The sequence below is a fragment of the Chrysemys picta genome, chromosome 13 (assembly GCF_011386835.1).
Source record: "Chrysemys picta bellii isolate R12L10 chromosome 13, ASM1138683v2, whole genome shotgun sequence".
Lineage (NCBI taxonomy): Eukaryota > Metazoa > Chordata > Testudines > Emydidae > Chrysemys > Chrysemys picta.
The window spans coordinates 21,959,518-21,972,049 of record NC_088803.1 but is presented as its reverse complement, the minus strand read 5'-3'; the positions used below and the strand labels follow the sequence as shown (position 1 = coordinate 21,972,049).

Here is a 12,532-nt window from a genome sequence, read left to right as displayed (position 1 = left end):
GCGTGCCAAAGGTTGCCGATCCCTGATCTAGACTATCCCTGCCAGGCGTGTCTAACCTGCTCTTAACAGGGATGGTTTTAACAAGCACAAACTGAAGCAAGGCTTTTTTTGGGTTCTTTATTAATGATTATTTTTGTCTTAAACAGAGCATTATTGAAATTAACGGGTTTCAAATGCAATTGATCCAGGGTGTGTAGAAGGGCACCATCATCTCCTGGAGCACCCCATTGCAGCCAAGTGTGGCTCTGCTGTGGGCTGCCTCAGTTTCCCCCCTCAATCAGAGAACAATGAGGTCACTTAGACTCATAGACTTTAAGACCAAAAGGGACCAGCGTGATTGTCTAGTCTGACCTCCTGCACATCGCAGGTCACAGACCCTCACCTGCCCACTCCTGTAACAGACCCTGAACTTCCAGCTGAGTTACTGACATCCTCAGCTCACGATTTAAAGACTTCAGTTTACAGAGAATCCACCATTTATCTAGTTCAAACCTGCAAGTGACCCATGCCCCATGCTGCAGAGAAAGGGGAAAATGCCCCAGGGTCTCTGCAAATCTGACCTGGGGAAAAATTCCTTCCCGACCCCAAATATGGTGATCAGGTAGACCCTGAGTATGCGGGTGAGACCCACTAGCCAGACCCCGAGAAAGAATCTCGGTAGTAACTCAGAGCCCTCCCCAGTAGTGCCCTCTCACCAGCTGTTGGGAGATATTTGCTGATTAGCAGGTGCAGATCAGCTACATGCTATTGTAGGCAGCCCCATCATCCCAGTCCCCCCAGACACTTACCACACTCTTGCTGGAAGTCAGTTTGGTTTTTTTGCCCCCACCAGTGAAAATTGCACTGGGTATGTGTGTGTGATGGGGTATCCTCCCTGCACAAGCCCTGAGGGGGTTAATGTGGTCTGGGAGGGGCCAATTACCTTTAGATGCTACCCTGGAGGGAACCCAGGGCTTGACGGGGTCCTACTGGCAGATGGAGCCCAGCTGTGGGAGGAGCGGACACAGTGTTACAAAACCAGGAAGCCTGAGCAGCCATGGGCTGCCGGGAGACAGGATGTCGGCAGCTGCTCCCTTGAGAGACAAGGAGTTGGCCTGGGACAAGGAGGAGATCCAGGGGGAAGGAGATCCAGTGGTTCTTCCCTGGACTTAAGGGGTCTCACAAGAGGGGTGAAGTCACCACAGAGAGTGGGTGAATCTGCAGGGGTAAAGGCAGAGGTAGGCAAGGAGATAGAGAGCTGGGGGACAGCCATGGGGTCTAAGGGTTCCTGGGCTGGGAGCTGGAGGAGTGGGGGGAGTTGAGTTTCCCCACCAGCTGCTGGCAGAGTGGCCCAGAAGCTGGTGCTGAGACAGAAGGTTGCCTGAGAAGGTAGATGGATGGCTTGTCTGCTGGGACATCATTACCCTGGTGGAGGCAGGGGCCATATAGTGACCTGGCTGGAGGGCTGTCACAAAGAGGGAGCATCCCAAGTTAGCTGACGGAAGAGGACACCCAATGGAGTGAGAGCTAATCGCCAGGCCTAGCTGTGTGGCAGTGCACTGGCAGTGAATGGCAATGAGCTGAGATTTCCAAACAGCTGAGTGGAGGAGGATGGCCACAGCCAGCCACGTGGCAGTGAAAGACGGTCCGTGACAGCACTACGGTCAGGGCTTGCTAACGTGCACTCACAGCCATGTCCTGTTTACTCCAATTTATGGGCCCCACACCACTCTGCAGTATTTTGGGGCCCCTGCCCCTCCATGGGGGTCTGACCCACCTCCCCAGTCTCTCCCTAGGTGAGCTCAGTTCTGGTGGGGTGGGGCTTATGAGCCCTGAATTGTCTCCTTCCCTGTGAGCCCCTCCCCCACCCACTGTGTGTGCTGGGAGCTGGGGGACCCTACTCCTCTTGGGGTGTCTGAGCCCTCTCCCTGCCCCTTCTGGTCAGCTGGGGTGGGGGGAGTGTAAGTAACAAACATAAACATATGAAATCCAGAAAATAATGGATGTCATCCCTGGGTGGGTTGAAGGAAGGGGCTGGAGTGTGAAGGAGGGGCCCCGTTCTGAGGAAGGGCGGACAGGGCGGCCCTGGGTCATGGCTGAGAGAGCCTGGCTGAAGCAGGGGCAGAGTCCTGGCTCGAGCCACATGACCAAGGTAGTGTGTATCTCTCCAGGAAGCGGTAGCCTGTGATGTGTGCAGGTATCATTACAGGAGACCCCAAGGAGCAACTCCTGATGTGTTAATGGGAAGGGGAGGGGCACTGGAAATGTTGATGGGGGGTATTACATGTTAAGGGGGAGGGGGTGGAGAAGGAGAGAGACATTCCGGTTGTCTATAACACACTTAAAGTTACTGTAACCACCATGTAATAAAGCTCCTGAGGTTTGGGGATCTAGACCATGGACGAGGTTTCTCTCCCCAGTCCTGTTAGCAACTGCACACAGCAAACATTGAACAGCATGGCCATTATCTACATTGCACTGTAACCGTGGTTTTCAACCTGTGGTGTGTGGATCCCTGCGGGGGCTGCAGACTAAGTCAAAGATTTCCAAAGGGGTCTGTACCTCCATTTGAAAATTTTAAGGGGTTCACAAAGGAGTAAAGGCTGAAAACCACTGACCTATAACCAACATATGGGATGGGAGGAGAAATACTGAGGAATCACAGCGCCACCGTGTGTCCTAGGGTAGAGCTTGTGCTCTTCTATACCATCGAGTTCAGCAAAACTCAAACTTCTGGCAAGGTAAAGGCCTGTCTCACCTTAACTCTGCCATTAGTGCGTGCTTCCCTCCCCCCCCCCCATGCCCATAATACACACACTGCCTCTCTGCCCTGTCACGGCGATGGACAGGCGCTACCTGCAGCTGCCTGGCCCTCCCTGCTGAGCCCGTACCTGTAAAATGTAACACTCTTACAATAGTGATGCTGCTTGGGGCACCCAGGGCTGGCAGCTGCCTTGTTACCTTCCATCTCTGGCATGTGGGAGTCCTGTCTGTGCCGGCTGGGTGACAGCTCCCTGACACAACCAGCCCGTCAGCTGCTCTCTTTTGGGCTCCACCAGCCCTGCAGGCCAATTGCTGCATCCCAGCTGGAGTCACTTCAAAGTTCTGCCCTCCACCCCGATAGCAATGTTCCCAAAGACCCATGTTCACCAGTTTCACCTTAACCCACTGCTCCTGTATCACACAGCACCTGCGTTCAGTTACAGTAAAAGAAAAGGGAATTTATTTAAGAAATATCAGAAAAGAGATTCACACAGAAACAAGCGTGAGTGATGGAAACAAATACAACACAAACCATAAAATGTGAGCTAGGGCCTATGTTCATTAATGGTCACCTTCCCTGGCTAATAAAGTTGATTCTCACCCCAAAGTTCAGGCTGTTTCAGCACTTGCTGGCCCCAAGGAGCTAGCACCATCTTTCATGAAGCAGCCCTGCTCAGCAAGGTACCTCCTCAGTGAATGGGTATTGAGTGTCTTTCTCCTGTGATATATGGAATCAGTCTTTTGTCTCTATTCCCAGATGGGGCTGTCCTCTTGCTGTCATATAATCCTTTTCACTTCCACGGGGTTGTGATGTTTCTTTGTCTTTCTGTTGGCTATTCCAGGTTGGCGCAAAGGTAGACAATAGAACAATACACTATGTAATAGGCAAGCCAGAGAGAGGTGACAATTCTTTCCCGCTTACATGGGCCATCACCGAGGCATAGGATTCCCAACTCTTACTCCAAGACCATAAAGGCAAAATTTGTAGTATAGTTATATTCTTCCCTAAGTATTACCCAGATATGCATCTCGTAATGATTATGAGTATCGATAAGTTATGAGCTTTCAGTAGTGACCTTGGACGCTGTCCTTGATGGATAAACACCTAGAATGTGGGGTATTAGGTGTAGTGAGTTTGTCAGGTATGAGATAGGAATTAATTGTAAACAGGGAACTCTTTGCCAGCTGGCACCAGTGGGCCCCTGTGTCACGACAACCCCTTCACCATTGCACGCAGGATACCAATGAACCCTACGTTTTCCCTGCCCATCGCTAAAGCTGCAGACTGCTCTCCCAGCTCAGCTCACTGCGGTCAGTACCCATTCCAATACAGAATCAGTTAGGGTGGTGGTTTTCAACCTTTTTTCATTTGCGGAACTCTACACATTTTTGAACGAAGGTGTGGATTTCCACCTTTGGAAATCTTAGACATAGGCTGTGGACCACTGGTTGAAAACCACTGTTCTAGGGTAATGACAACCTTTCACAGACCCCTTAGATACAGTCTGTGGACCTCCAGGTTGAGAACTATGGTTTAGGTTGTGTCAGTAGCAGGGCACTGGGGACATCTTGCCATGGGTAGTGAGAACCTCTCAAGTTCCTTCCCATCCTATGTTTCTGTGATTCACACAGGAACTTAGAGTGTAGCACCACTTAGCTTGTCAGCAGCTAGGAGATCACTGGGGCTCACAGTATCTGAGAGAGGCACTCAGGCTCCCTAAACTCCCTCTCGCTCTCCTAACACAAGAACTAGGGGTCACCAAATGAAATTAACAGGCAGCAGGTTTAAAACAAACAAAAGGAAGTATTTCTTCACACAATGCACTGTCAACCATGTGGAACTCCTTGCCAGAAGATGTTGTGAAGGATGGGCAGGGATGGTGTCCCTAGCCTCTATTTGCCAGAGGCTAGGAATGGGTGACAGGGGATGGGTTAAGGACCATCAGCTATACAATTGACCCATTGAGAGAAGGCAGATACAACTTATGACTCAGCAAGGCATGCAGGGACATGCCTATGGAGAGAACTCTAAAGCTTCCAAGCGCTTGTGTTTGAAACAAAGAAGCACAGGCTGCATGGCAAGGGACTATAAAAGGCAGCTGCATCTTCTCCATTTTGTCTCCAATCCTGCTTCTTACCTCTGGAGGAACTTTGCTACAAACTGAAGCTCTAAACAATGGACTGAATGACCCATCCAAGCTGTGGATGTACTCCAGAGACTTGACTTAAGCCAGCAGTTTATTCCATCACTGCTACAAGCCTGAACCAAGAACTTTGCCATTACTGTATGTAATTGATTCCTTTAACCAATTTTAACTCTCACCTTTCTTTCTTTTTATGAATAAACCTTTAGATTTTAGATACTAAGGGATTAACATCAGCGTGATTTCTGGGTAAGATCTAAGTTGTATATTGACCTGGGTGTGTGGCTGATCCTTTGGGATCAGAAGCAGGGCCAGGTCTAGGCACCAGCAAACCAAGCACGTCCTTGGGGCAGCACATTTTCAAGGGCAGCATTCTGGCTGTCTTTTTTTGCTTCGGGCAGCAAAAGCCTAGAGCCGGCCCTGGCAGCAGCAGCGTGTCGCCCTGCAGCCACTGTGGTTCGCGCCATGGGGGAGCAGCGCCCGCACCTTGTGGCTGGGCCGGGCAGGCTTCGAGCTGGGGACACTCGGGCTGGGGCCTGCCCCTCGGGGCACACGGAACTGCCTGCAGATGCCGCAGGGCGGCTGCCCCCCTAGCGCCACAGCCAGGGCTGGGCAAAGCGGCCCGAGCCGCCCAGGGACTGCGGCAGGGTGGCCAGAAGCAGCAGCGGGGCCATAGAGGGCGGGGCGCTGCCGTGCGGGGCCTGCGTCCTGCTCTCCGGGGCTCCACTCTGTCTGGGGCTACCCTGCCCTGGCTCCTCAGCCCCCTGCTGGGCCGTCCCCCAGCTCTGCCCTCCAGGGTCCTGGGCATTCCTGGAGGCGGGAGCCCTGGCTGGAGGGACCCTGGGCTGAGGCACGGCCCAGGAGGCCCGTTGCTTACCCGACCCTGCCAGCGCCAGACCGGCTGGAGGCGAGAGGGGCACGGGTGGAGTCAGCACTGGTGGGGGGGAGCCCAGGGCTGGGGTGGCAGGGGGTCTGGGTGGGGTGGGGGTAAGAGCTCAGGGGTGGGGTGGGGGGGGGCGGCCAAAATTTTTTTTGCTTGGGGCGACAATAAACCTAGAGCCGGCCCTGATCAGAAGAACCTATTATTTGATGAGACTGGTTGTAAATAACCACTCATCTCTGAATCCAGTGTTTTTGGTGGTGATATAAGAACTGGAATGCCTGAGGAAACTGCCTTTATGTTTTCTTGTTAGCCAGTGTGATGAAAGAGGAGTTTAATTCTGTGGCTAGTTTTGTATATCTTATAAAAGAATAACCACCAGTTTTAGGTTGTTTGCCCTATTTCTCAGCAGTTCGTCCTGAATTTGGCATTCTCAGTTCTGACCCACTAAGGCATGGTTACACCCAGTATAGCCATTCTTATGTTCTCTTCTTCAGTCACTCCTGCCCCTGGGGCTCACCCAGGAACCCCTCCCCACGGCCCCTCACCCCTTTACCCTGGCACCAGCATCCCAGCTTCCCTGTATGTGGGGCTGGGGACCTTTCCCTTCCTTAGCCCTCCCCTTCCTTGTCCCCTTGGGATGGTCAGACGGCTCAGTCCCCACTCACTCAGAGGAGCCCCCACTGCTGCTGTGGGGTGAGCGGGGGGCAGGCTGGCTCTCCAACCCGCCTTTCCCCTCGCTGGGGCCTCACAGCCCCACCAGGCTGGGGTAGACAATCAAGGGGGCCTGGCAGTTTTACTGATCTCCCCCAAAGGAGATCTGCCACAGGGCGCCTGTGCTGAGGGAGTGATCCCTGACTGGTGTGCTCTGCAGGACAGGAGATGGGAGTAACCTGATCAGAATGGACTTTTTCACTGAGTTTATCCCAGTGGTGCAAGTATAAATCATTTCTTGCCAGTACCAATATCAGCTATTTCACCTACATGACTATTCCCAAAAGAGATTCTGAAAAATCGCACACCATGTACCTGAGACCCTATGTGCCAACACCGTGCCCCACTGGAGTCTTGTTCTGTTCTGTAACAACAGAGATGGAGCCAGTGACATGACTTTGTTTAGCCTAAAAGGGCAAGGTTAATTTTTAGCTGTGCAGGTGTGACTGCACCTTTAGTCAGTGAGGGGATACTGGCACATATTCAGGTTAATGGGCTTCAGTGTTCCTTTGCAGTTACCAGGTTTATGAACATTAAAAAGTTATGTGCTGAGGTGGTTTAAAGCATAACACAGGTTTTTAGGTTTGCAAATCTGTGAACCTCTGCCTCTGAGATTTTATTTATTTTTTGCTGGTCATAATATGGGAGAGTATCCTGTCTGCCCTCTGCTCATGAGGTTATGTATGTGTTTTGTAGCACTCTTCTGAACACCAGTTGGAAGTATCTTTTTTTCCCCAGTAAGTGTGGACTGATTCTTTTCTCTTAGAAGGCATGTAATTTTTTCAGGTACACACGGATTAACACAGAAAACAACTAGGGCTGTTAAACTTTCTTCAAATTCCATAGAAATTTGAGTTCATCTATATCTTCCAGTACAGTGATGAAATGGGTGTTTGTATATACATACATCAACATGCTTAACTACTCACTTTCCCCTGATACGTAGTATTTCAGTCTGTTTATATGGAATATGAGAGTTGGGTGAGGAGCCATTTCAGCATATGTATGACTTATTAAAAGACAAATTTTAAGTAGAACTGTATCCTAAACTGTATTATGGTATTGTACCCAAACATTGCATTTCAATAGGGGATTCAACTTCCTTTATAGGAATTGAACAGACTCCTGAAACTCTTACCACAAAAGTGGTCCATAGTCATGCAACTAGTCCTCAATGGGATTGATCAAATGATTAAGGGCTTACAGGATTAGGTTCCAAGTCTGTAAATTGTTCTGGATGAAACTGACAATGCTTGAGCTCTCAAATCAGAAGGAGCTTCATTTGAATAAAGGTGGGCAGATGTGTGATAAGTCTTAGTTCCGTTGCTAAGATGAGGAACATATTTTCAGCAAAGTTCTTGGCAGATTCCAATTCTGAGGTAGCTAGTTTAAGTCCGTCAGTGTCCGGCATTATAATCTTCATTTATAGTTCTCTAATCCACAAAGCTGGAAAATGAGGCATTTGTTTTCTTTGTTTTGCTGATCCAGTTCCAGTTAACAAAATGCAGGTTTGACTAGTTTGGCTGCAAAGAAGAATTCTATGTTTACACTCAGGACAACACCACTGATTCCTGTCAGGCTGTGGAACTGGGCTAACATCAGAATCCAAACATCCTCTGCTCAGTGCAAGCAGAGGCATTCGTCTAATGGTTTGGACTTGATATGATGCAGTATGAGTGTCATGGATAATTCAGACCAATGGTGAGAAATAGAATAAAAACCACTGTTTTAAAACACCTTCTGTACCCCCCACCCCTTTCCTCTTGAGGACTCCAGTCCTAACTAACGTAAAACCGCACAATACATATGCAAACAAACTTAAACAAAGCCTTTGTTTAAGTTTGTTAGCATATGTATTGTGCTGTTAAAGCCATATAAAGAATGAATGCCCCCTTGCTGTGGTCTGCTCCTTTAAGGAGCTGAGCACAGCCCCACCCCACCTCCAGGGGGAGAGGGATCATGGGGGCTAGCCCCATGTCTTTCCAGTACCCTATACTGGCTAGAAATCTCTTGCAGGTACTGTGTACCGGATGGTACTCCCCTACTTGCACTCCTGGTTTATCATAAGTGATTAACACGTATTTGAAGGGACCATTCAAGATGAAGGGGCCCGTTACTACCCTTCCAGTCATGGGAGGGATGGGGGAGGGGAGGAGAAGTCAGCTGGTGGGGGTTGTTCGTTGGCTGTAGTTTGTGGTAATAAGCCATAACGCTAGCGTCTCTGTTCAGTCCATGCCTTTTAGTGTCTAGCAGAGTTATGAATTTATGTTCCCAGGCACATCTTTGGACGGGGTTGTGCAGGTTTCCTTTGCGGCTGAGGACTGAGAGGTCAGATGTAGAGTGATCATTTTGTGACAAGTGCCATTTAAAAAATTGCAATGTACACTTGAGGGGGAATCACAACCTGAAAGAAATCTTTCCTGAATCCCCACTTCTGGCTTTCAAACAATCCCCTCACTTCTCCAACCTCATCAGCAGAGCCAGCTCTCCACAGACCTGAACCCACCAACTCAAAGCGACACCAGACCCGGCCAGAACAACATCTGCAAAAGCAGCAGCCATATCTCCAGTGCTACAATGATCAACACCCACCACAAAACACCTGTCAAGATATATGGGATCCTACACATGCTTATCACAACATGTGCTGTACCTCATCCCGTGCACTAAATGTCCCAATAACATTTATGTGGGTGAAACCAGACAATCACTGTGCTCTCGCATGAACTCACTAAAAAATGATAAGACAAAAACACCCCATCACCTGATGTGAACACTTTATTCACAAAGTGATCACTTGATATCAGGCCCTTTCAATATGTTCTAACTACTTAATCTAAACAATCTGTTCCACCTTGTATTTAGCTGTGATACTCTGAGTGTTTCCCAGACCTGAACAAGAGCGCTTCTGTATAAGTTTGAAAGCTTGTGTCTTTCACCAGTAGAAGATGGTCCAATAAAAGATATTACTTCACCTGTCTTGTCTCTGTAACATCTGGGGATAAACACAATCACAACAACAGTGCATGGCATTTTTTTGACAGTTTCCATCTGAAGGTTTTCAATTGTCACTTGCCAAAAAGCAAAACGGTTTGATTTTTATGATTTCAGTTGTTTTGATAAAATGTCAAAATCTTCTCTCCCCTCCCTGCCCCCTGCAAAATTCCAATAATCTGTCTCTCTCTTATTGTGTGTGCGTGTGCGTGCGTGTGTGTATGTGTATATATATATATTGTGATGGGTTGGATCACAGAAAACCCCTTGGGAACTGCCAAGTGATGTGCTGAGACTACTTCTAACCCATTTTCCCTGACAGCTTGGGACTCCAGAATCTTGCCTTGTTTGAGCCAGACATGCTTGCCTGCTGCAAACACAGACCCAGCTCTGAACCACGTACCCTAAACACTTCAGGCAGCGCTTTGAAGTGTGAGTGTGGTCGCGCGCCAGCGCTGGGAGAGAGCCCTCCTAGTGCTGCAGGTACTCCACCTCCATGAGGGAATTAGCTTACAGCGCTGGGAGCATGGATCCCAGCGCTGGGGCACTGTTTACACTGGCGCTTTACAGCGCTGTAACTTGCTGCACTCAGGGGGGTGTTTTTTCACACCCCGAGTGAGAAAGTTGCAGCGCTGTAAAGTGCCAGTGTAGCCAAGCCCTAAGAAGTGTTCCTGTCTCCAACACTCACGTACCCAGCTCCCAATGGGGTCCAAACCACAAATAAATCCGTTTTACTCTGTATAAAGCTTATACATGGTAAACTCATAAACTATTCGCCCTCTTTAGCACTGATAGAGAGATATACACAGCCGTTTGCCCCCCCCCGGTATTAATACATACTCTGGGTTAATTAATAAGTAAAAAGTGATTTTATTAAATACAAAAAAGTATGATTTAAGTGGTTCCAAGTAATAACAGACAGAACAAAATGAATTACCAAGCAAAATAAAATAAAACACACAAATCTATGCCTAATACAGTAAGAAAGTGATTACAGATGAAATCTCACCCTCAGAGATGTTCCAGTAAGCTTCTTTTACAGACTAGCCTCTTTCTAGTTTGGGTCCAGCAATCACTCACCCCTGTGGGTACTATCCTTTGTTCCAGTTTCTTTCAGGTATCCTTTGGGGGTGGAGAGGCTATCTCTTGAGCCAGCTGAAGACAAAATGGAGGGGTCTTCCAGGGGCTTAAATAGACTTTCTCTTGTGGGTGGAGACCCCCTCCTCGTTCCTATCCAGAATTCAGCTCCAAGATGGAGTTTTGGAGTCACATGGGCAAGTCACATGTCCATACATAACTGAGATCCTTACCAGCCAGGCCACATATGTATGATAAAGGGGTGTCGGTGGGCACACACAGCTCTCGTATACTACATTTCTGTATTCATGATCACTTAGACCCTCCTTTTTTCACAATAGGACCCAGACTGACTGATCCTCATTTCATTCAACTAGTTTGGATTCTTTGTAAGAGTCACAGCTCTCCTCACAGTGTTTATCAGAGCCTCCTTGACCTCTCTGTTTCTCAGGCTGTAGATGAGCGGATTGGCCAGGGGAGTCAGGACTGTGTAAAAGAGGGAGAACACTTTGTTCAGGGCTCTCAGGGTGCCGGATTTCGGTACCATGTAGACAATCATTATGGTCCCATAGAAAAGTGCCACCACAATGAGGTGAGAGGAGCAGGTGGAAAAGGCCTTTTGCCTCCCGGTGGTGGACGAGATTTGCAGGATGGTCGCAATGATACAAATGTAGGACATCAGGGTTAATAGAAAAGGGGAAACTGCATCTAGGAAGGAAAATATATAAATAACCGGTGTGATCTGGCTGGTGTTGCTGCAGGAGAGTTGAATCAGTGGGATAAAATCACAAAAGAAATGGTCAATTTCATTGGGGCCACAGAAAATTAGCTGTGACATAACACATGAAACTATTGTACAAATTAGAAATCCACTAATCCAAGACCCAGCTGCTAGCTGAATGCACAGCCTGCCATTCATACTGGTTCCATAGTGCAGCGGTTTGCATATGGCTAAATACCGATCATAAGACATGGCTGCGAGGAGATAACACTCTGTTGTTACCAGAGAACCAAAGAAATGAAACTGTGTGATGCAGCTGGGAACAGAAATGGTCTTGTCCCCAGTCAGGAGACTGGCCAGCACCCTGGGCAGGATGGTGGAGCTGTAGCAGGTCTCCAAGCAGGACAAGTTCCCCAGGAAGAAATACATGGGGCTGTGAAGGTGCTGATCAGTTACAACTAGCACAATGATGAGGATGTTCCCAGCCATGGTAGCAATGTAGATCACTAGGAAAACCAGGAAGAGAAGGGTCTGCAGTTCAGGGAGATCCCCAAACCCCAAGAGGATGAATTCCATGACGGCCGTTTGATTTTCCCCTTTTCCTCTCTCCATGAGCTGCATCCTGTGATAGTGAAAGTGTAATGAGCATCGAAAGATTTGGCTGTACTCCAGGGCGCTGCCACCCAGTTAAATTGCCACTTCTTCTGCCCCACACCCCAATGTTTTTCACTCACAGATTTTTAGATTGAAGACCAAAAGTTCATCCAGGCTGAGCCCCTACGTAACAAAAGCCACAGAATTTCCCCACTTACCCTGCGCTGAGCTCAATAACTTGTGTTTGGCTGAGGCAGTCCTCCCAGAAAGGCAGCCAGTCCTGATCTGGAGATAGCAGGAGATGCAAATCCCCCTCTTCTCTTGCCAGTTTTTTCCAATGGATAATCACCCTCACTGGGAAAAATAAACAAAACCTGCACTTTATTTCCCATTGAAACATGCCTGGCTTCAGCTTCCAGCCCTTGGCTCTGGCTAGGCCTGTCTCTGGGTGATGAAAGAGCCCTTTGGTAACCAGGGTTTTCTCCCCATGAAGATACTGAGATGCTGTAATCAAGTCACTTCTCCTTCATACACTGAACAGACCCAGCTCTTTAAGTGTCTCACTGGAAGGTATTTCCTCCAGCCCTCACATCATTTGTGTGGCTTTTTTCTGCACCCTCCAAAATCTTTCAGTGTCCGTTTTACACCGTGCCCCCAGCCCTGCAC

General features: G+C 48.7%; 1 protein-coding gene across 1 annotated transcript; it reads right to left on the bottom strand.

Annotated features, from left to right (window-relative positions):
- Positions 1-10,924: 10,924 nt before the first annotated feature.
- LOC135975089 (olfactory receptor 5B21-like) lies at positions 10,925-11,933 on the bottom strand. The gene has a single exon (XM_065565135.1). The coding sequence runs from the start codon at positions 11,891-11,893 to the stop codon at positions 10,925-10,927; it is 969 nt and encodes a 322-aa protein (XP_065421207.1). The 5' UTR covers positions 11,894-11,933.
- Positions 11,934-12,532: the final 599 nt, after the last annotated feature.